General features: G+C 32.8%; 1 protein-coding gene across 2 annotated transcripts in view; it reads right to left on the bottom strand.

Annotated features, from left to right (window-relative positions):
• Positions 1-11538: 11538 nt before the first annotated feature.
• Cph (BCL11 transcription factor chronophage) overlaps positions 11539-25807 on the bottom strand; it is a 66293-nt gene continuing 52024 nt past the window's right edge. For both annotated transcript variants that reach the window (XM_076418192.1, XM_076418193.1), the window contains exon 4: positions 11539-15268. In XM_076418192.1, the coding sequence (XP_076274307.1) occupies positions 13248-15268 (2021 nt within the window). In that variant the 3' untranslated portion in view covers positions 11539-13247. The remainder of the gene's footprint in view (positions 15269-25807) is intronic.

Genomic DNA, 25807 nt, shown 5'->3' with positions numbered 1-25807 from the left:
GAAAAGCTTCCTAAAACATAACAATTTCAAACATTTACCTTCATTATCTGAAAGAAACTTTAGCATTCAAACGGTTTAAACAAACATCTAGAGAAAAATCCAAGAACTTAATTAAAAGGTATATTTACATAATAGTTGTAATATTATAAATAAATATATTTTTATAAATATAAATACATTTTTTTCTCCTAAATATACACATAATATGAAAAATTAGTTTATATAACATTAATAATAAATAATTTATATATCTTATTTTACTAAGTAATTTTCGAATTGTTAATTAAAATTTGTTTCTTTTTAATAAATAATCCTTAAAAATTGATTTTCAAAAGGAAACTATATAAATAACTATATAAAGCTATAAACTGTGTATAAGGTCACAGTATAGTCAGCAAAGCGACTTCACCAAAAACCAGTAAGTACAAACTCTCTGCAATTTGTCGAGATATTCTTGACCCTCATTTGTTTTCTAATTTGCTTTATTTTGTTTTTTTATGTCTCATTCCCTTACGATAAATATTAACCGTTGTTTTTTCTTCTTTCTCACTTTCTAGTTCATGTATTCTTTCTCTTTGTCTCTGTTTTGTTCAATTTCTTGTATTGATTCTTCTATTCAATTTTGTTGTTTTACTCAATATTTTCATCTATCTTTAATAGTTGTTTTATTATATATCTCAAGTTGTCTCATTTCTTAGTTAGAGTAATTAATGAATATATTGTGTATATGAATATACTGCGCCACCAAATTATAATTTTTAATTGTTATAAAATTGCTGATATAATGTTTAGACAAACATTTAAAACAAACAACATTTCCTTGTCTTTGCCAGTGAACAGATTAAGATATTGTGATTAGAATTATATACGTTTCATAAGGTTCTTTTTTGCTACATTGTGGTATTATCCAGAGCAATGATTCAAACAAATCAACCAATTAGTTAGATTGTTTAAAATCAACATGTATAAATAGCTTTGATTTCTTCGTTCATTATTTTGAGCTTTTTGACAACAAATCTTTTTTAAATTTAATTTTATGTTTCATTGAAATGATATTATATTGTATATCACAAAAAACAAAAATAAGATTCTTAATCGCGAAAAAAGGTGAAGGTATTAATATTTCAGAAGCAAATCACAAACTGAAACTAACATCGACATTCCTAGAACGACTAGAAACAGCAATTAAAAACCATTCATCATAAAATCGCACAGTCTTAAATGAGCCTAATAAAATTTTGTAAAATATATTTATCAAAGTAAATTTTTTATGAATATATATTGATTAATTCACTTGAAACCGACAAAAAGGGCCATAGAAAGACGTATTTTACGTAATATAGAGACAAATATAATTTCCGGAGTCCAACCCTGTTCCAAAATTACACCCAACAATAACAAACGAACTTCTTAGCGGCCTTTAACGTCTAATTTATCATTTTCGTGCCAAAGACAAAGCGATCGCCTATTTAGCGCTAGTGCGTAGTTCTGCTTTTTGTGGTCCATAAGAAGATTAAATCCTTTATCAATTTCAAGTAAATCTTCGTTTGTACGTATGTATGTGGTCCGCATTAGTTACTGTCAGACTTGTTCTCGACGAAAGCTGATGGAACCGTAAACCAATGGCACAAGCATTGCGCTTTTGGTCTCAAGTAGTTTAAATAATAATAGAAGCATTGATTAATATAACTGGAAGAATATTTTAAATTGAAACAACGTCTTCCTTGCATTCCCGACATTCTTAGTAATCATTAAATTCCAGTAATTTTATATATGTTTTTTTCTACTTGCTCATGCCTGTTTTTTTATTATTTAATTATTACATTGTTACTAGTCGTTTCCGACTAACCTACAATTTGTCTTTATGATAATTTAAATCTAGGTATATAACTAGGAGGACCCATCGGCCCTATCTCAGTCTCTGGCGAAATAATGTTTATACATGTTTCTGCTGTATTTTTTATTATATGCACCTCACTACACAACACCGCACAAGATCAGATGGTTTGATCCTTTTGAGTCTGTGTCCTGTTCTGGTGGTATCCAAAAGCTGCAATACTTCAATATTCTTATGAGAATGGAGTCTTTCCTCATGCCTCCTTGCAATTCTCTTGATTTCTTGACTGACTGTGGGTATCTGAAGGTCTCGATGTGGGTAATCAGTCCTATAGTATTTGGGTGCGCCAACAATACCTCTCAGGACTTTGTTCTGAAAAATTTGTATTTTATTTATGTTACTCTTTGTACAAGATCCCCATAATTAAACTCCATATGTCCATATAGGTTTCAGTATTTGCATATGTAATAACAATTTATTATGTACTGATAATTATGATTTTCTTCCAATTAGCCAGTACATTTTCCTATATTTCAATTCCAGTTCGTTTCTTTTCTTCTTTATATGTTGCTATATGGTACTATTTTATGTTATTGGTGCTTGTACGGTCTATTTATAGGTGAACTGCACATGTACAGATTTACTTTAATTAAATTCTTATTTACCAAGCTTGTGTCCAATTATTTATATTGTCACTTGCCTGTGGTAATTTTCGTGAGGCTTTTTCACTATTGTCTCCGACAGCTGTAATCGCTATATTATCAGCAAATGTAGCCATCGTAATATTCTCCAATTGTGGTATATCACCAGTGTAGAGTAGATAAAGCATTGGTCCCAGTACACTTCCTTGTGTACACCTGCTTTAGCTTCTTTTATTGTAGAGTAAGCTTCTTCTTGTTTGACTCTAAACATTCTGGTTGTAATGTACGATTTTAATAGTTCGGTGTGTTGTTAACATTTTCTGTAGTTTATGAACAAGGTTTTCATGCCAAACCTTATCGAAGGCTTGCGCTACATCCAAGAAATAGCTGAGCATACTTTTTTATTTTCGTAGGCTTTTTCAGTAATATCTGTTATTCTGTGGAACTGGTCAATTGTTGAGTGCTTGTTAATAAACCCAAACTGGTGTGTTGGCATTAGGTTTTTTCTCTCTATAATCGGCTTTATTCTTTTCAACAGGGGTTTTTCAAAACCTTTAGATATTACTTGCAGCAATGATATAGGTCTATAGGCTTTTATTTCGTTTGGTGACTTTCCAGGTTTTGGGATCGTTTCCGACTAACCTACAATTTCTCTGATGAAATAATGTTTAACATTTCAGTGCTGTATTTTTTATTAAACGCACCTCAGTACACAACACTACACAAGATCAGAGATGATTTGATTCTTTTTAGTCTGTATCCTGTTCTGGTGAACTATGATTCCTATGAGAATGGAGTCCTCATGCCCCCTTGCAATTCTCTTAATTTCTTAACAGACTGTGAGTATCTAAAGGTCTCGATGTAGGTAATCAGTTCTTTAGTATTTGGGTGCGCCCACAATACCTCTCAGGACTTTGTTCTGAAAAATTGCTTGTGGCTGTTGATGATTATTATATTACTCCAATCAGTTCTATTTCAAACAATCTGCAAAGAGCAATAAGTGTATTTCTTATGTTTGACGAGTATGTGCTTCTTCCAATTTAGGCGTCGATCTAGATGCATATCAAGATATTTTGTATCCTCTAGACGGGGGTGGAAGTTGTTTCGTTGGCTTTGATACGCCCTATCTTCTGCTAAATTTGTATTTGATTCAGATGTGTTTGTAGGTTTATTGATGCTATGGCTGGATCTTCAGGAGAGGCTAAGACTGTCGTGTTATCTGCGTAAATTGCCACAGTAGTTACTTTTGTTGTAGGTAGATCGGCCGTGATTAGAAGATATAGTACCGGCCCCAGTACACTATCTTGCGGAACTCCTGAACATATTGCATGTAATTTGGTATGTTCATCGCCTTGTTTAACCGTAAAATGGCGATCTGCGGAGTAAGATTTTAGTAGCTCATAATCCGGATGGGAAAGAAGTATATTTAATTTCATTGTTGATGATTTAAAATAACATTATTATTTTAACATATACTTATCACAACTACTTGGTTCAGTGAATAGCCTAGAACCTTCTAGAAGAAGGTTCTACAGTGACAGAATGATTGTTCGATTGATTATAGTGCAATTTTAATTCAATAATATATGAACAAATTCACTTTAAGAACATGAAAAAAGTTAATTATAATACTTAATCCCCAACCTTTTATCCATTTATATCAATTTTATTAAAATACTTTATATATGAAAATAATTAGTGTCATTTGATAATGAGTTGTATTTTGATTTATATCGATTATAACCTTATACATATTATGATGCGGTGTTGTCATAACTTATAGGAGAATAATTGTCTAACAGTGAAGAAATAGATCGAAAATGAATTGATAGAAAGTGTAATTAAAATATTAGAATATTTTACTTTTGTCAATGATATAGTTGCCCATATATTCTTATACATTTATATCAAACGTACACGCTTATATTTTTTTAATATCCGCTATGAACTATGACACTAACCTTGATATATATATATATATATATATATATATATATATATATATATATATATGTGTGTGTGTGTGTGTAAATATATAAATAAATGTAACCAAAACTCTACCAACAGTATTATATAACTATTTATATGTTATATTTTGTGTCTTTCAGCCTGTGAGACCACATTTTGAATGTATTATAATTTAGTATATTTAATTAGGTGTTTCAGTGAATTTTCTGCTAGGCTAGTACTTAGCATATAACACATATATATATATATATATATATATATATATATATATATATATATATATATATATATAAACTCAATTTGTTGCCGTAGTTTCGGTATAATTTGTTAATTTCCTGTATTACCAATAGAAACGTAGTGTTTTTTTATTTTACTCTGATTTGATTAAATTGCCACATTCATATATAGCAAATTAATGGGTAATTAAAAACATAACTATATCATTGATAAAATATTTTGTATAACATTGTAAATTTTTGTTTTGTTTATTAAATTTAGTTTACATTTAGCTTAAAATAACTGTCACTAAATGGGCATATCTTATTGCAATTTAGGCTAATCATTTGGAAAAATATATATACTCTTCTATTTTGTTATTTATAAATCTGTTCAGTTACATTTTCGTTGTTAAGTGTAAATGAGTAAAAAAGAATTTAATAATAATAGTCCAAAATATAACAATTTAGATATATCAGGTTCTGGTTCTACATATCTAAAATAATCGAATTATATATCGATTGAATATATCGATTATCAAAGTATATTATTGCCAGTATTAAAAAATATTCAGTCTGTCCAAGTTTAGGGCAAAGTATGTAGAAAATATTTTTGATATTGAAATTTATTTAACAAAAGGCCTTCGCCATATCGTCATTAAGTACCTGTATTAAGTCATCGAACCGTGGCTTGTTAGACGTAGTACGTGTTACCTAACGATACGGCTTCCATAACCTATCGGTGACAAACTGACTTTAATTGAAAATAGTATCTTTAAGAAATTAAAAACAGAGTATTATTTGTAAGTAAACATTTTTATCATGTTAAATTCCAGCCCTTCCCATGGATAATATTATGAATATTAACGGTTATGATGAAATTATTTTTACGTGGAGTAATAGAAATATGTATATTATTTTATTTATAATTTTTAGTACTTCGTGGGTTATTTGATTATTTATAATTAGTTATTAATTTGATATTAGTGAACTGGATAAAATTCCTGTGATTCAGTGCCACATTTGGATATTGATGGCCAGAGGAGTAAATATAAGTATATATGAAAGTCTTTATATAAAAAGCAATTTAATGATATGAAGCTTGCGTTTTTAGATATTGTCTCTGATACGTCTCAGCCATTGATTTTGTTAAGACGAATGTACTGGTGCTCTTTTCACTTTTACTTCATATTTCTTCCTCTGATCTTAGAATTCTTTTGGTAACTTTAAAAATGTTGGACTCTAACATATTAATTAACGTTAATACATTCTTGGTCATCGCGATTTAGCCTACTTTGTTTGTTTATATTTGCGAATAGTCCATTATTGAAAAGAATAAATAATATAAAACAACAGTAATCCATATTTTGATCCATATTCAATAAATTTCCGTTAATCTTGAGTTCTTGTTATATAGATATTCCAATTATTTCCAATATACCGTCTTATCTTAATAAATAATACAGTTACTTTTTAACTTGACATATTTGAAAACAGTCATATGTAGAACATATTAAATAACTGTTTATTCATTTGTTTTCCCTACCATTCTTAGTGTAAATTTTGAAAAAATATTTTATTAGGGGTAGGTTGGAATCGTAATTATAATTTATTTCATACAAATGGCTTACGTAACTATTACACATTATAAATTGACCCTAAAAGGATCACAATTTTCTATTCTTCCTGCTGGAACTTCTACGTAGGAAGTTATAGAAACACTTCTGAAGTTAAATCCAAAGTTATGTACAAATTTCAAGTTAATTCATCGATTGGTTTCGAATTTTTGCGGACACAAATATACGGAAATCGAATTTCTATATATACACGTTTTACACTTTTTAATATAATTAGAGATAACTCCGAATAGCTTAATCTTTAACCTTTTATAATCATATATTTGAAATAATTCATTAATAATTTCTATATTACTAAATATAACTAATTTTATTTATTAAAATATCTGATTATATTCTAATATCTTTCATTTTTTAACTCAAAATTATGATTCCCTGAAATTCAATTATATATTATTGCATTATATAGGCAACCAAATCACCATAAAGGTGTATAATACCTCGTCTACTTACCTGCACCGTCCCACCTGAATACCCTCGAATTTTTTAATACCCGTGGGGTCACCACGGACCCCAGTTTTAAAAATTTCCGAGGTGCAGCCCTCTAGTGGTTCGCTGCGGCTCGATTCTCGCTTAGTTTGGCTAGTTGCGAAGAGATGTCGCTACGAGTGAGAAACATAAAAGAGGATTTTTAATAGTGGAAAATAAGCAATTTTTTTAAGTTCATTTTAGATAGTTATATAGGGGAGTAATGTTCTGATAACACTACAGATAAATTGATACAATATATTTCTCTTACATTATTGTCAATAGTCATCAAATACTTTTCTCAATCTTTCATCCTTTCCCTTCTATAAGATAGGTTTGGAAAATATTGGTTCAGCTATATCTAAAACATGGAGAATTTCAAAAATGTATTTTATAGTAAATTGAATTAGTAATAAAACAAAATTTGATATAAATATATAAAATCTTCCAAAATATATTATACAATTAAAAGTAAAAAATACATATACAAATTTAAAACTTATAATTAATGATAATTAAAAAATAATAATAAGCGACTTGGTGGTTATGAAGGTTTTGTTATTTGGTTTAGAAGATAGTGCAGATATTTACATTAAGTTTAGAAAACCATTTATTTTTTCAAGTTTCAATTTTCGTATCAGAATCTGACTCTACATATTGAAAAATCTGAAAATTCTACTGATGTTTGTGAGCTGTTGAAGTATCTCAATGAAAAAAACTCGGCAATTGAACAATTTTTGTTACTTTTTTATCTACAAGGAGAGCAACTATTTTAAAACAGTATTTGTTTTTTGTTTATCATTATACTAGGTTCACCAAATCGATGGTCGATCTACATATTAAGAGAAAATAATAAATTTGTTTTGTTTACTTAGTTTATATTCTAATTATTTTTAAACATTTTCACTTAAACAAATACATAAAATTTTTATTTATTTACTGGAACGCTATATTTTAATTAAATATCACAAATATAACATCTGATTTTTCGTAATTATAATTCAATAATTAAAAATAAATATTTTTAATATGCAGTACAAGATCACGTCCTTATACGCTCTAGGTCTCATCATATTCTATTGTGTCCTTTATGAAATTAATAGTCCTTAATAATTTGAAACAATTCCAAACAAACACTAACTAAAATCAGCCTTGCCATGTGACCCTCACTACCATGCATAAACACTGTTTGTATCTTACCTGCAAATTTTTGAAAATTGAAGAACAATAATAATATTTCTTGGAAAATGGCCCGGCCTGACACATAGATGGCGCTACGAGAATTAAATCCATATGATACTTAGTAAGCTTTAATTTCCAGTAGTAATGTTTTCTAGAAACTATGAATGAACAAATATAAATCTGAGTAAGTTTTAAGGCAACTTTACTTTTATACTATTATCTCAAGTTACAATATTAGGATGGTATCGTGATGTTAGAAGGTTAGATGGTATCGTGATGAAATATATATATATATATATATATATATATATATATATATATACATATATATATGACTGTCTAATTCGTGGGCTGTTCTAGACCAAATCTTTTAAATATAAGTCACTATATTCCAAATCTTTAGGCACTGATGATTTAGAATTTAATGGTTTAAGTAGTTTATTCATTATTTGAACATCTTTCGACAAGACAAATTCTATTAAGATAGAAGTAGATACTATTTTTAATCGTGGAGAATATGACTATAAAATGTTTAAATAAGCTCGAACAAGAACAAGAAAGTACCTTTTTATGTTCAGTTACGTCATATAAAATTAAAGATAAATTATCGGGCATAAAAATAAAACGATTTTGTTATGATTGTAATAGATTTTATTTAAATACACACTGAATAGGTAATCAGCATAATTATAGGAACACTTTTATATTAAATACTCTTCATGTAGCCTCATACAAACAGTAGCTACAAACATTTCACTTGTAAACTGGAAAATAATATTCGAAATGGAATAAAAAAACATAAAAAAAATCTTCCGCCTGGTAATTTCCGGTTTGGCGCGAGACTCCACTAAAGAGTCGCTTTTAACCATTAACTGAGATCATTAGCTAAGAATTGTCCATAATTGTGAGAAAAATGGTTATAAAATATGGAAACTATACAGAAGAATAAAATATTTCAACAAACTATACTTAATGTTTTGTATGTATCCTTTCATGTTCAGTTACATAGTTAAAATTGAAGATAAACTATCGGGTATAAGTATAAAACTGAATTCTTATGGATGTAATAGATTTTCATCATAGGTGCCCAACAACGTTATATTTAACAATAAATGATACCTCTACTTGATTATAATTACATTGTTTTTTTGCAATACTTATTCTATTCATAAAAATAACTTTTAGTATAAAGCTAGAACTTCCAGTAGTGGCATTTTCTAGAAAATATAAATGAATAAATATTAATTTGAATAAGTTCTAAGGCAACTTTACTTTTATATTATTATCTCAAGTTACAATATTATAATGGTATCGTGATGTTAAATGCAGGAACTGTTCTAGACCAAATCTTTTAAATATCAGTCACAATATTCCAGATCTTTAGGCACTGATGATTTACAATTTGATGCTTTATGTAGTTTTTTCATTATTTGAACATGTTTCGACAAGACAAATTCTATTAAGATAGAAGTAGATACTATTTTTAATTGTGGAGTATATGACTATAAAATGTTTAAATAAGCTCTTCCAAGAGCGTATCAAAGAAAGTACATTTTTATGTCCAATTAAGTCACATAAAATTAAAGATAAATTATCAGGTATAAAAATAAAACGATTTTGTTATGATTGTAATAGATTTTATTTAAATACACACTGAATAGGTAATCAGCATACTTATAGGAACACTTTTATATTAAATACTCTTCTTGTAGCCTCATACAAACAGTATGCTACAAACATTTCACTTGTAAACTGGAAAATAATTTTCGAAATGGAATAAAAAAACATAAAAAAATATCTTCCGCCTGGTAATTTCCGGTTTGGCGCGAGACTCCACTAAAGAGTCGCTTTTAACCATTAACTGAGATCATTAGCTAAGAATTGTCCATAATTGTGAGAAAAATGGTTATAAAATATGGAAACTATACAGAAGAATAAAATATTTCAACAAACTATACTTAATGTTTTGTATGTATCCTTTCATGTTCAGTTACATAGTTAAAATTAAAGATAAACTATCGAGTATAAGTATAAAACTAAATTCTTATGGATGTAATAGATTTTCATCAGAGGTGGCCAACAACGTTATATTTAACAATAAATGATACATCTACTTGATTATAATTACATTGTTTTTTTGCAATACTTATTCTATTTATAAAAATAACTCTTAGTATAAAGCTAGAACTTCCAGTACTGACGTTTTCTAGAAAATATAAATGAATAAATATTAATTTGAATAAGTTCTAAGGCAACTTTACTTTTATATTATTATCTCAAGTTACAATATTATAATGGTATCGTGATGTTAAATGCAGGAACTGTTCTAGACCAAATCTTTTAAATATCAGTCACAATATTCCAGATCTTTAGGCACTGATGATTTACAATTTGATGCTTTATGTAGTTTTTTCATTATTTGAACATGTTTCGACAAGACAAATTCTATTAAGATAGAAGTAGATACTATTTTTAATTGTGGAGTATATGACTATAAAATGTTTAAATAAGCTCTTCCAAGAGCGTATCAAAGAAAGTACATTTTTATGTCCAATTAAGTCACATAAAATTAAAGATAAATTATCAGGTATAAAAATAAAACGATTTTGTTATGATTGTAATAGATTTTATTTAAATACACACTGAATAGGTAATCAGCATACTTATAGGAACACTTTTATATTAAATACTCTTCTTGTAGCCTCATACACACAGTATGCTACAAACATTTCACTTGTAAACTGGAAAATAATATTCGAAATGGAATAAAAAAACATAAAAAAAATCTTCCGCCTGGTAATTTCCGGTTTGGCGCGAGACTCCACTAAAGAGTCGCTTTTAACCATTAACTGAGATCATTAGCTAAGAATTGTCCATAATTGTGAGAAAAATGGTTATAAAATATGGAAACTATACAGAAGAATAAAATATTTCAACAAACTATACTTAATGTTTTGTATGTATCCTTTCATGTTCAGTTACATAGTTAAAATTGAAGATAAACTATCGGGTATAAGTAAAAAACCGAATTCTTATGGATGTAATAGATTTTCATCAGAGGTGGCCAACAACGTTATATTTAACAATAAATGATACCTCTACTTGATTATAATTACATTGTTTTTTGCAATACTTATTCTATTTATAAAAATAACTTTTAGTATAAAGCTAGAACTTCCAGTAGGGGCGTTTTCTAGAAAATATAAATGAATAAATATTAATTTGAATAAATTCTAAGGCAACTTTACTTCTATATTATTATCTCAAGTTACAATATTAGGATGGTATCGTGATGTTAAATGCAGGAACTGTTCTAGACCAAATCTTTTAAATATCAGTCACAATATTCCAGATCTTTAGGCACTGATGATTTACAATTTGATGCTTTATGTAGTTTTTTCATTATTTGAACATGTTTCGACAAGACAAATTCTATTAAGATAAAAGTAGATACTATTTTTAATTGTGGAGAATATGACTATAAAATGTTTAAATAAGCTCTTCCAAGAACGTATCAAAGAAAGTACCTTTTTATGTCCAATTAAGTCACATAAAATAATGATAAATTATCGGGTATAAAAATGAAACGATTTTGTTATGATTGTAATAGATTTTATTTAAATACACACTGAATAGGTAATCAGCATAATTATAGGAACACTTTTATATTAAATACTCTTCTTGTAGCCTCATACAAACAGTATGCTACAAACATTTCACTTGTAAACTGGAAAATAATATTCGAAATGAAACAAAAAAATGTACAAAAAATCTTTCGCATGGTACTTTCCGGTTTGGTGCGCGCGACTCCACTAAAGTGTCGCTTTTAATCATTAGCTGAGATCACTAAAGATAAAATTGACTAAATATCTTTTATTGGGCGACAATGGGGGAGTCACGAACACCGAACCGGAGAGCTAGAGAACTATTTCTTTTGATAACAGAACTTAATCGTAAAACTGGCCACTTAAGTATTTTAATTTTAAAAGACCCTGGTCCTCAGTCGACTATTATACACTAGTGTGTCTCTGTTGTTGTTTTTTATTGTGTTTTACACTGTACGTCTTCAGCGGGGATAAACAACGGGAACGGTGACGTAATGTTGTCGATCTCGGCTGATTCGCGACAATGCCGTCGAAAGTGGTGACATAGACTTCGTATACTACATTATTCTAGGCAAAAATTCTTTATATTACGCGCCGTTACACCTATACCAGTTCTCTCGCGATAATAGATCTGTCAAGCGATAAAGTTTATTTTGACCCTGAATCTGTTTCTATTTGTGTATTATCTTTAATTAATAAATACATTATTCTGTATCTAAACACCAACTCGAAAAACGTGAATCTATACATAAAAAATAATAATAATACTATACACATTGGAATCAAGTAACTTTCATTTAAGTAGTTCGTCCGTTCGTTCGAAAACCGTCCGAAGACAAATACTGTTCAAGTCCAAATAAATACTATTTACAGTCGCTCTGAATCGTACTGGCCGAGGAAGAAACAAATGATATGATTGGGAATGTGAGGTGGGCACGTTAAAGATTCGGTGCCGACACTTTCGGTCGCAACGAGCACAGCGCCTTCTCGATGATGCACCGCGTCCTGGACCGAATCTTACGCGAGACCCTCAGTCTTAAACAACAAAACTTAAGCTAACTCCGAATATATAATTCATAATACAATATATAAACTCAATAAGTAATAATAATAATAAAGAAAAACATTGCTTTGGTATCGGTTACATATAAAACAACAATTCCCAATCAGTTGGGGAATAGTTTTACTATGTCTAGCGGTAGATTTATTTTTTTTTTACAAAAATACATAACTAAGGTAACAAAAGGTGTCGCGTACATTTTCTTGTACGGTTTCCATCGACGTCGAACAATTAACGACTGTGTCTCGGGTCGAAAAGTATATAAGTTTATATTACAAATAGGACTACGATTAAATAAAACAGGTATCACATTCAACGTCAGTTTAATCGAGAACAGTCGTCAAGTCTTCGGATGGATGTGAACCGGGTTGAGGATGGACGAAGAGGTACGCGACACTGTACTGTACGTCTACAGGCGACCGGATGTTCCAAATCCTGTCGGACCGTAATTTTTGATACTGTTTTTTTTTTCGTTGGTTATAGTAGAAAACTTATCCATTGTCTACCAATCTTGACGAAATGTACACCAACAATATTGTGCTAGAAACGATTTACAGGTTTAAAAGAACAACGACTAGTAAGTTAAACTGGGTGGAGGAGCCGGATACCGTGGCATTCCGCCCCAGGGAAAGAGTCATGTGGCGGCCTCCTTCGAAGCTATGCTGGTCGAAGAGTCCTCGTCACCGCTCAGCATCGGCACGCTGCCGAGCAGGTGGCCCTTTCCCTGGTTCACGACGCATTTCCGCATGTGTTTCTCCAGCGTCGATGGTACCGAGAAGGGCATCTCGCAGAATCGACATCGGTAGACGTCCTTGCCGATGCGTCCGTGGGTCTTCATGTGTCGCGTCAACTTGGAGCTTTGCGCGCACGCGTACGAACACAACTCGCATTTGTAAGGTTTCTCGCCGGTGTGCGATCGCCGATGCACCGTCAGATTCGAACAGTTCTTGAAGACCTTGCCGCAGAACTCGCACGTGTCGTTCCGTCTCGACTCCTTCTTCAGCAAGGGATTGGGCAGCAGAGCACTGGGCCCCGGAACGCCCTTGTTCTCGCGCGGCAGCCCCTGCAACCACCAATCGTTCCGCTCCAGGTCGAGTTTCAAGCGCTTCGTCGCCTCGTAGGTATCGTTGAAGGGGGGAAACAGCGGGAGATGTTGTGGCGGCGGCCCCGTCAACAACCCGTTGGCGAACTCCCGGAGCTTCAGCTGCGTGGCCGAGGACGTGTTGTTGTTGTCGCGGTCCTTGCTCGCCTGCATCTGGAGCTTCAGCGCCGAGTTGCTCTCCTGCAACGCCTGTTTGTACGCTTCGCTGTACTGCGCGATGTTGCTCAGTCCGAATTTGTCCATCAATTCACCAACCAACGAGGCCTGGCTGGGATTATCGTTTTTTGGACACTGACTAGGCACCCTGAGATCCTCCGCCTCTTCCTCCTCCCCGTCCATCTCCTCGTCTTCGTCCTCCTCGTCGTCCAGCTCCTCTTCCTCTTCGCTATCCTCCCCGTCCAAGGTCTCCACCGAGCCCGCGTTGCTGGTACGGTCCTCGGGCGTCCGATGGATCTTCATGTGTCGCTTCAGCTTGTTGCTGCCGGCGTAAGCCTGATCACAGACGGTGCATTTATAGGGTAGTTCGCCGGTATGGGACCTCCGGTGGACCTCCAGGTTGTTCTGGAACCGGAACTTCTTGCCGCAATACTCGCAGGCGTGTACGGCGTCAGCGGAGGTACAGTTTCGGGGGGAACCCGGCTTGCCGGGCGGGGTCGACGCGGACCTGGGCGTGGTGTTCGCCAGGTGCTCGTCGCCGCCGCTTTTATTCGGCGGAGACGCGCTCGGCGGCCTGCTAGAACTATTGCCACTGTTCCCGCTACTAGAACTATGATTATTGTTGTTGTGGCCACCGCTGACCGGATTTCCGGTACTGCTCGATGAACTTATGTTATTTTGGATTGAAGTTGGCGGCATTTGCGAGGGCGAGAGACTTGTAAAGGGCGGTGAAAGCTTCCTGGGGCTCGGGGAGCTCGCCTGTGCTACCCCAGGACTTGTTGTTCCTGCTAATGCTCTCAACCGCTGTGAGTAAAAATCCAGCTGTGGCTCAAGTGATAAGGGCTGGTTGGGTGTGCTCCGGTCTCTCGGTGGTAAGCTTGAGACGGAGCTGGCTCTTTCCGCCGGGGAAGGGAAACTGTGTGGTTGTGGTACGCCTCCCGCGGCCACGGCCGCTGCTGCTGCTGCCAAGTTCAGTCCGTGATGTCGGAACTGTTCACTGACCAACTGATCGATGCGGTAGTGATGGTCGGGCCGAGAAAATAATGGCGCCGGTGGCAAGTTCGGGTTCATTCCGTGGTTCAGTGGCGGCAAGGGTAATCTGAGCAGTCCGCCGACGAATGGATTGGGCAGGTCCGGAGGTGGGAGCAGAGGATGCCGCATATTCGGGGTGGGTGGTGGTATACCGGAAGCGCCCGATGAACATCCGGACGAACTACTAGACGCCGAGCTGGATGAATGGTTGTTGTTGCTACTGCTACTAATTATGCTGGATTTCGATGATCCGGGCGATGTTTCCACGTATATTTTGATGCCGTGAGCGTGTTGTACGTGCTGCACCAGGCGCCAAGCCGAGTGAAGTCGAGCCTTGCACGTCGAACATACATAATTGCTTGGTTCTGTAATAAAAAAAAACACAGAATTAGATATGCATAAAAATTACACCAGAACAAGAACATATTTAAAAAAAAACACGTCTATGAAGGAAAATTATGTCACTCATTTACTCTTATCTCATACAAGCACTCGAGATAATGAAAATACAGACGCCAGATTTTATTCGAATGAAGGATCCCAAATTGTAACAATAAACACACAGTTTTTGACAATTCTGTAAATCTTATTCGCTGTCAAACATTTCTACACCTTGTCCTTATAGATAAAGAATCCTTTCAACACTAATAGATATTTTCATTTTGATGTTAATATATTCAAATTCACCATCAATATATCTATATATATTCGTTAATAATATTAATTAAGCAAGTAGCAATTTAATTTGTCTATCTGAGTCAATAATATTGTTTATAAGATATAGAATACGAAATTTTCGTCATGATAAATGAACAGTTTTTTTTTACTTTGTACCATATATAAGAAAGAAATTTGAACAATATTTTTAAGCCCTTAAACGCCGATCAATTAACGTATAACGGATATTTCTGAATTAATTTAAAATTAAAATTGATTTTATGAGGTTCGTAGGAAAAGAAATAATGGACGAAAATAGTTTATGAGAATTTTGGAGAATATGCGTTGAAATTTGAAAATAATATATGTTTTAACCATAGATAACCAAATTTCTAATCATTTAATAACGTATAGAATTTCTGTATCACTTTTACCGTGATATAACCCATCGTTTATTACGTTAACAAAATTGATTATTTCTTCACAGTTCACTATGAACCATTCTGCCGTATAGATCTTGACATTTGTTTTCTTAAAATGACAAGCTATTTATTAAATATTTTACCATATATAAAATAAAGAATTTTAAACAGTATTATGCCGCATGTGTCATGAAACTTGGAAATAGTATGACCTGTTGTAATCTTAAAATATAGTAGTTTTTGTTAATCTTCCAATCCTCTAACAATATCTGTTATTTACGTATTCTTTCATTGTTTTTCTGTGTCACTTTTACCGTGATATAACCCAACCTTTATTACATTAACTAAACTGATTATTTCTCCGTCGGCACAGTTCGCCATGAAACATTCTACCGTGTAGATCTTGATATTTGTTTTCTTAAAACGACATGTTATATATTAAATATTATACCACAGATAAAATAGAAAAGTTTATATTGAAAATATGAAAAATAATTCACTGAAATAGTTTAGAGGAATATTGTCGCATGATATTTGTTTTCTTAAAACGACATGTTATGTATTAAATATTATACCACAGATAAAATAGAAAAGTTGATATTGAAAATATGAAAAATAATTCACTGAAATAGTTTAGAAGAATATTGTCGCATGTGACATCCAACTTGGAAATAGTTTAACATGTTGCAGTCTCAGATAATAAAAAATTAATGGTTTGTATTTTTTGATTTCTTTAATGATCTTCCAATCCTTTGACAACGCATGTTATTTGTGTATTTTTTCACTTTTTTTCTGTATCGCTTTTCCCGTGATATAACCGAACCTTTATTATATTAACTAAATTGATTATTTCTATGGCGGCACAGTTCACCATGAAACATTCTACCGTGTAGATCTTGATATTTGTTTTCTTAAAACGACATGTTATGTATTAAATATTATACCACAGATAAAATAGAAAAGTTGATATTGAAAACAGGAAAAATAATTCACTGAAATAGTTTAGAAGAATATTGTCGCATGTGACATCCAACTTGGAAATAGTCTAATATGTTGCAGTCTCAGATAATAAAAAATTAATGGTTTGTCTTTTTTGATTTCTTTAATGATCTTCCAATTCTTTGACAACGCATGTTATTTGTGTATTTTTTCACTGTTTTTCTGTATCGCTTTTCCCGTGATATAATCGAACCTTTATTATATTAACTAAATTGATTATTTCTATGGCGGCACAGTTCACCATGAAACATTCTACCGTGTAGATCTTGATATTTGTTTTCTTAAAACGACATGTTATGTATTAAATATTATACCACAGATAAAATAGAAAAGTTGATATTGAAAATATGAAAAATAATTCACTGAAATAGTTTAGAAGAATATTGTCGCATGTGACATCCAACTTGGAAATAGTCTAACATGTTGCAGTCTCAGATAATAAAAAATTAATGGTTTGTATTTTTTGATTTCTTTAATGATCTTCCAATCCTTTGACAACGCATGTTATTTGTGTATTTTTTCACTTTTTTTCTGTATCGCTTTTCCCGTGATATAACCGAACCTTTATTATATTAACTAAATTGATTATTTCTATGGCGGCACAGTTCACCATGAAACATTCTACCGTGTAGATCTTGATATTTGTTTTCTTAAAACGACATGTTATGTATTAAATATTATACCACAGATAAAATAGAAAAGTTGATATTGAAAACAGGAAAAATAATTCACTGAAATAGTTTAGAAGAATATTGTCGCATGTGACATCCAACTTCGAAATAGTCTAATATGTTGCAGTCTCAGATAATAAAAAATTAATGGTTTGTCTTTTTTGATTTTTTTAATGATCTTCCAATCCTTTGACAACGCATGTTATTTGTGTATTTTTTCACTGTTTTTCTGTATCGCTTTTCCCGTGATATAATCGAACCTTTATTATATTAACTAAATTGATTATTTCTATGGCGGCACAGTTCACCATGAAACATTCTACCGTGTAGATCTTGATATTTGTTTTCTTAAAACGACATGTTATGTATTAAATATTATACCACAGATAAAATAGAAAAGTTGATATTGAAAATATGAAAAATAATTCACTGAAATAGTTTAGAAGAATATTGTCGCATGTGACATCCAACTTGGAAATAGTCTAACATGTTGCAGTCTCATATAATAAAAAATTAATGGTTTGTATTTTTTGATTTCTTTAATGATCTTCCAATCCTTTGACAACGCATGTTATTTGTGTATTTTTTCACTTTTTTTCTGTATCGCTTTTCCCGTGATATAACCGAACCTTTATTACATTAACTAAATTGATTATTTCTATGGCGGCACAGTTCACCATGAAATATTCTACCGTGTAGATCTTGATATTTGTTTTCTTAAAACGACATGTTATGTATTAAATATTATACCACAGATAAAATAGAAAAGTTGATATTGAAAATATGAAAAATAATTCACTGAAATAGTTTAGAGGAATATTGTCGCATGATATTTGTTTTCTTAAAACGACATGTTATGTATTAAATATTATACCACAGATAAAATAGAAAAGTTGATATTGAAAATATGAAAAATAATTCACTGAAATAGTTTAGAAGAATATTGTCGCATGTGACATCCAACTTGGAAATAGTATAACATGTTGCAGTCTCAGATAATAAAAAATTAATGGTTTGTCTTTTTTGATTTTTTTAATGATCTTCCAATCCTTTGACAACGCATGTTATTTGTGTATTTTTTCATTGTTTTCCTGTATCGCTTTTCCCGTGATATCACCCAACCTTTGTTGCGTTAAAGAATTGATGGTTTCTTTTTCACAGTTCACCATCATACATCATGCCGCGCAGATCACAATCCTGACGTAATCTCTGACGCTCATTGTCACGGAGGAATCACGGATAAATGAACAGGTCGGCAGGTCAGACCGAGGTCCATTGCCCAGACGCCACACGGACGGATGTCGAACATAATAAAGGGCACGGTGATACGCAGCTTCTTTTCGATGTCGTAGTCGACGACGGAATGGCCATTGTTCTCCACGGTAATTTGCCCGGATCGATAGATCGTCTTAAACGGCGGCCTATTTCGGACCGGTTCGCGGAAGCGGAAACGACAGAATTTCCGATTCCAAGACCTGGGGGCGGAGGGGGAGCGAGGCGACGCGACACCACAAATTATCGTGTCGTTTTTAGTCGACGAATCGACGAAAAATATCCGAGAACGCTTAATTTCCCCCGCCACAGACAAACGTCACTTTCTTTCATCTAATGCACCTTTTATGCAGATTATGCCTTTGAATTCGACCGAACTGTTATGGACGTATAAATAATTTTAGGTTTGAACGATACGACTTAATGTAAAGGTGTGTGTATATGTGCAACATAAGCATACAATAAGCCATTTACATATAACGATTCCTCGGTACTGACTAGTGCTGTCATGTATTTTGTAAAATACTATTGAACAAGACTCCAATGATATATTGTGTGCGCTTTTTTCCTCCCCGATTCGTCTAGAAAATGTCGGTTTTCATTAAACTGAAACTAGCTTTTTTCTGTAAACTCTTTCATCTTTCTCGAAATCGTTTATTACGTAAAGATTTGTTAGACCATGTTTAAAATCATAAGACCTATCCAAAACAATATTTGTCCAATACTTTTTAAAAATATCAATTTATTTATTAACAACAATCATTTGCTAATTAACTTAATATTTAAAAGAATATTATGCCATCATTATTAAAAAAATCTTTCAGAAAAATCGTGAAAACCTCATGGAAATATTTATAAAGTATATTACAATTTCCTGCCAAATCTAATACGTCCACGTCTGATTGCTAGGCTCATTGATTCCTATTGATGATTTCATTGCAGCTCATAGTATACCACGCTACCGAAAACAAAATATTCGCTACCGAAAACAAAATATTGGCTTGGAGCTATTCGGCTGCATCGCTGATGTGGATACATGACCAGGTGGTCTTCATGATTTTCTAGTCAATAGCAATACGATACAAAAGACTTTTCCGATTTTGCCGTTGAAACAACATCACACGTGACCAAGCGCCTTTCAATGTCTCTTGGCTTCTATTCATATGGCTCATCAAGCTATTGGAAATGGTTTCTTGTGCCACTCCCAGTAATTCTGCATATTCTTCTTGCATTTTACACGCATCACCATCGAATAATGCCTTGAAATCATTGTCTTCAATGTTTTTCCCTATACAGAAAGCTATCTGTCTTCAGTGTAAAAATTTCCAATATTCATATGTTGAAATATTCATATTCTTCAAATTATAACAAAATTACAAAAAATAAAACCTCCCGCAAAAGCGATTTGGTACAAATTCAGACAATTTTAACGTACTGAAAACATTTTTAGTTCAGGTTTCGACAAAATAATACATACTGAAAAGTAAAGCCATTAGTGTAGCTTCAACATGAATTTGGTTACAAATATACACGATTTGATTTAATATACCAGTAACAAAATCTGCTGTAAAATCTTGAAAATTATATTATGCCAATAATATTGTATAATGTCTTTTACGTCTGTTAATTAACATCAACATTGCGTCTTAGTATTTGTTGTCCAAATTCCATGTGCAATAGTAAACACGGAAATTCAAAATTATTATTGTCATATTAATTATTTGATATTTTTAATAGTAAAAATTCGTTACAATTCATTATGCGCATCAAGGAACATAAATAAGATGATAGGAAGAAATAAAGAGAAAGGAAAATAGATACACCCAGTGATTTCAATGGTCTAAAGAAACTTTGCATGAATAGGATAAATGTGAGATAGATGCCATAGGACCTTAGATGCAAATAAAAGCAATTAAATGTTCTTTTTCTAATATGATTTCTTTGGAAAATTGGTGAGGCGTCTATTCCCACGATAAGCAAAAAAATAGGTCAAGTTTTCAATCAAATATATGAAACACTTTTAAATGAGTCACACTCATTCCAGAATGAAACACACGAATGTGTGGAATGTTTGGAAGATATTAAGAAAACAAAATCTAAGGTAGATTGGATTCAACGCGCCATGTGTAAAAAATGGGGGCACGAAACCTGGACAATGTAGGATGATTATTGTGACCAATGTCAACGTTTAAAATAGCGCACTGAAAAAAATATGTCTATTAAAAATAAAAATTAATACAGCGAGAAAAAAAGAAAAAGAAACAAAAAAGAAGAAACTGGACAGGGATTGTCATTATTTTTAAGATAAAGCGCAAGGGGGGAAATCGAGGGAAAACCTCAAATTTCAAAGGCACGTACAATGTTTTCATATTTATTTTATCTAAAATAATCAAATATTTGTATAATGTTATTGCTGAACTGATGTGACGAAAAATCGGAAGCAATTCAGTGTAGAAGTCAGTCAGTTTGCTTGCATATGAGACGTCGTAGGAACGTTGTAGGCAACAGCTTTTATGGTGTAATGGTTAGAACGTTGAGCACACACGCGGAGATCGATGGTTCAATTCTCAACAGGGCAGCAGCCTTTTTTGTTCTAGTTTGATTGGAACATTTATCAAATCATCTAGACTGGGTAGCGGACCCCGGGGCCTGAAACGTTCCTTATTTCCAATCATTGTTTTTTATTCCTATTTTTACTCATTCGAGCTGTACTTTTACTTGGCCTATCCATTGTAATACTTGCCACCAAACCGAACCAAATAATACAAAAAAAATGATATAATTTTGTGACATATACATAAAATTAAATCACAAACAAAAAAAAACTGTCTAATTTGTTGCTCGGTATCGACTTCAAACTGGTCACTTGGTAGTAGTTAAAATAATATTGGAAATAGATATTTAGGTATTAAGCTAAATTGTGTCTATATAGCAGAATACAAAATACGTGTAGTAAATAGGTTAAATAAAGTTCCTGTTTATTTTTATTTAGTTATTACAACGATTATTATGCAGATATTTTATTTTAAAACGTTGTTTTAGTATTCAAAATGTAAGTTCGATTATTTTTTACTTTTTTTAGTGAACTCCTTATTTATTTTTTGAAGTCGATTAAATTTTTTGTTAAAAATATTTTATTTATGTTAATCAAAGAGTCTCTAAGGTAAGTAAGTACCAAATATGATTGCGCCATCTGAAAAATCAAAATATTCTTTGGCCAAATACATAATTATAAAAATATATAATTATTTTTATCTTTGCAGTTACTTAATATCGATTAAAATTAAGAATATTCATATTTTTTTCTGTATTTCTGTATTTCTGTCTTCTGTATGTTAATAACTCTTTTGAAAAAGGTTGGCATCTATCACACATTTACCATATATCCTTATGTATCGATACTGATTGAAGTTTTTCTCATGGAGTAGACGAAACTAACGTAATTGTATAACATTTCTCAAATATATTAATTGGTGACATAAACATTATATTTTACTGTTTTAATTCAAATGGGATGAACGATGTAAAACGACGACGAAATTTAAATGAAGAAAGAAAAAAGAAAATTCGGGCTGCCACTGTCACCAGTTCGTCAGGCCGCGTTGACGGCCAGCGTGATAACCTTAAGAAAACGGCTCACGTAGCGCGCACCCTGCGGACTGTGAATTTCCAACGCAAACGTCCGAGCAATATTTCATTTCCGATTTTTCACTGTATTATGCGCGGCGCCCCCCTTTCGGGACGGAGGGACCGTAATGGCTCGCCGACATCTGATAGTGGCTTGACGATATGACCGCTTCTGGCAAGGCGATCGCTTCGATGAACGCTCTGACACTTTTATTATATCATGTACCTGTTTATTGAATGTTCGGATACGAACCGTACATGCAACGTTCGTCATGTACATGTTTTTAGGTCATTAAGAGTTTTCATATCGAATAAAACTAATTCTTATATTCCAAACAACAATGAAGACGTCCACACTTTAACTCAGTTAACGTGGAGCTTCAAACCTTTCAGAATATGTTAATAAAACATATTTTAATTACTCTCCTTCTATTTCTATTATTTAAATCAATTATAAATCAAAATATCGAACCCAAACCTTAAAAAATTCACGCGATAGTTAGTAGATACCATCCCAAGTTGACCCAAGATCACATAGATTGATTTATCTGTCAAAATAGTAATGCCTATATCATCTACCTGTTTACTGAATATTCGGATATGAATCGTATGATACAATGATCGTTATGTACATGTTTTTAGGTCATTAAGAGTTTTCATATCGAATAAAACCAATTCTTATATTCCAAACCACAATGAACACGTCCACACTTTAACTCAGTTAACGTGGAGCTTCAAACCTCTCAGAATATGTTTATAAAACATTTTTTAATTACTCTTCTTCTATTTCTATTATTTAAATCAAAATATCGAACCCAAGCCTTAAAAAATTCACGCGCTAGTTAGTAGATACCATCACAAGTTGACCCAAGATCACATAGATTGATTTATCTGTCAAAATAATAATGCCTATATCGTCTACCTGTCTATTGAAAGTTCGGATACGAATCGTATGATCGTCATGTACATCTTTTTATATAATTAAGAGTTTTCATATCGAAAAACTAATTCCTATATCTCAGACCACGGTGAAGACTTCCACACCTTCACTGAGTTAACGTGGAGCTTTCGAACATGTTTATAAAAAGTTTTTTTTTTAATTTTAAGGCATTTTAACAGGAATTTCTCAGTAACAGCAGTATCCTGTCGCTTTGTCTAGTAATTTGATAAATTTAACTGTAGTTTTTTAAAAGTGCACTCGTTGATTTTGTTTAACTTATATAATAATGAAAAAACGGAATACTTCTTCCGAAAGATATTTTTTAATTTTTCAAAGATATTCCCGTACCACCACCCTCGCCCCCCCCCCTTATTCCGGGAGGTAAAAAGGGCATTATGGTGATTTTAAGGATGTGGCAAGATGTTCGCCGACCCCAGCGTTAGACTCCATCCCCAAATGTCCCGGCCCTCTGTCGCCCAGTTACGATAAATAATCGCGACTCCGTGATATCCTTTGTGTTCCGAGTTGCGACCACATTTTAACCATATGCTAATGGCCAAGCTGTGTCCCGGCCGCTGACCGTGAGTGGAAATTTGAAAAGTCGCAAGGGAAAAAACCGGATTACTCTCGCGCTATTTTCGCCTTAACAGTATTGCGCTAAAATTATAAAACTCAAAGCAGGAGAATGGTAATTTAAATATAGTAAGTAATATATAGTGAGTATACTATTATCAAGAAACGCGAATGTTAATCTGTCATGGATGAAATACAGTGAAACTATTAAGAGATCAAGTGAAGAGTCCCGGCCTACCATAGTAAAATCCATTTTTTTTGGCCAAATTAGTTTTGCTTATTCAACATAATTCCCTTCAAGGGTAATACACTGATAATAGCGACCCTCCAACTTTTTTATACCATTTTTGTAGTACGATTTGTTCTTTGCTTCAAAATAGGCCTCAGTTTCGGCAGATCATCTCTTCATTCGAGGAAAATTTCTTCCCAGCGGCATTCTTTTGAGATCTGAGAACAGGAAATAGTCGCTGGGGGACAGATCTGGAGAATACGGTGGATGAGAAAGCAATTCGAAGCCCAATTCATGAATTTTTGCCATCGTTTTCATTGACTTGTGACACGATGCATTGTCTTAGTGATGCAGCACTTTCTTTTTCTTCAAATGAGGCCATTTTGTGACGATTTCGTTCTTTAAATGGTCTAATAACCCTATGCTATATTAGTCACTGTTGATGGTCCTTCAATGTTCAAGAGAGTCAATGAAAATTATTCCATGCGAATCCCAAAATACAGACGCCATAATCTTGCTAGCCGACTGTTGCGTTTTCACACGCTTTGGAGTGGGTTCACTGTGTGCAGTCCCCTCGGATGACTGTCGATTGGACTTCGAAGTGAAATGATGGGGCCATGTTCCATCCATTGTCACTTGGGTTTATTACGCTTGATCATATTCAAACACTGCACACAACTTCATCAAAATCATTTCACATTTCTTCATCATTTCACACAAAATCATTAACTCGTCGTTGTTTTTGGTCAAAAGTAAGCTTGCGCTCACCCACTTTGCACAGAGGTTCCTCATACCCAAATATTCGTGAATGATATAATGTACACGTTCAGTTGATATCTTTAGAGTGTCTGTTATCACATTCAATTTACGGTCATTCAAAATCATTTTGTGGATTTTATAATGTTTTCGTAGGCAACAACCTCTTTTGGGCGTCCAGTGCGTTCACCGTCTTGGGTGCTTATTTTAGCACGTCTAAATTTAGCACACCAATCTTTGATGGTTGATTTTCCTGGGGCAGTGTCCAGAAACTCGGCATCCAGTCAAGTTTTTGCTTCAACCGTATTTTTTCCCGTCAAAAAGCAATATTTTATCAACACGCGAAATTCCTTTTTATCCAGTTTTTTTCACAATAACAAACGTTACTTCCCTCAAAATGCTATAATTCACAAACTAATGATCCGACAGATGTCAAAATTATACACGCTTCTTTTGATGATAAACAAAGCAGTTTTGCAATTTTCTTGAAAACAGAATGTTCAAACTGTTCGAAATGGTAATTTTGTGTAGTAACCAGTTTTATTCTTTTTCTCTTTTCTTTTATGGTTCTTTCATATCGCATGCAAGCATCTAGAAACATTTCATTCATCAAATGCTAAGATATCTAAAATTGTCTGCCACAAAAGTAATGAGTTTAAAAACCACACATCAAAAAACATTCAAGCTCATTCAATACATATAACTGCATAAGAGTTTTAAACTGAATTAAACTGAATTTAAGTAAACCGATGAATATT

This window comes from Rhynchophorus ferrugineus, unplaced genomic scaffold (genome assembly GCF_030347505.1).
Source record: "Rhynchophorus ferrugineus isolate W39M unplaced genomic scaffold, kcgeb_rfMv2 rfM11, whole genome shotgun sequence".
NCBI lineage: Eukaryota > Metazoa > Arthropoda > Insecta > Coleoptera > Curculionidae > Rhynchophorus > Rhynchophorus ferrugineus.
The sequence above is the reverse complement of the archived record's forward strand: the minus strand, read 5'-3'. Positions and strand labels throughout refer to the sequence as shown.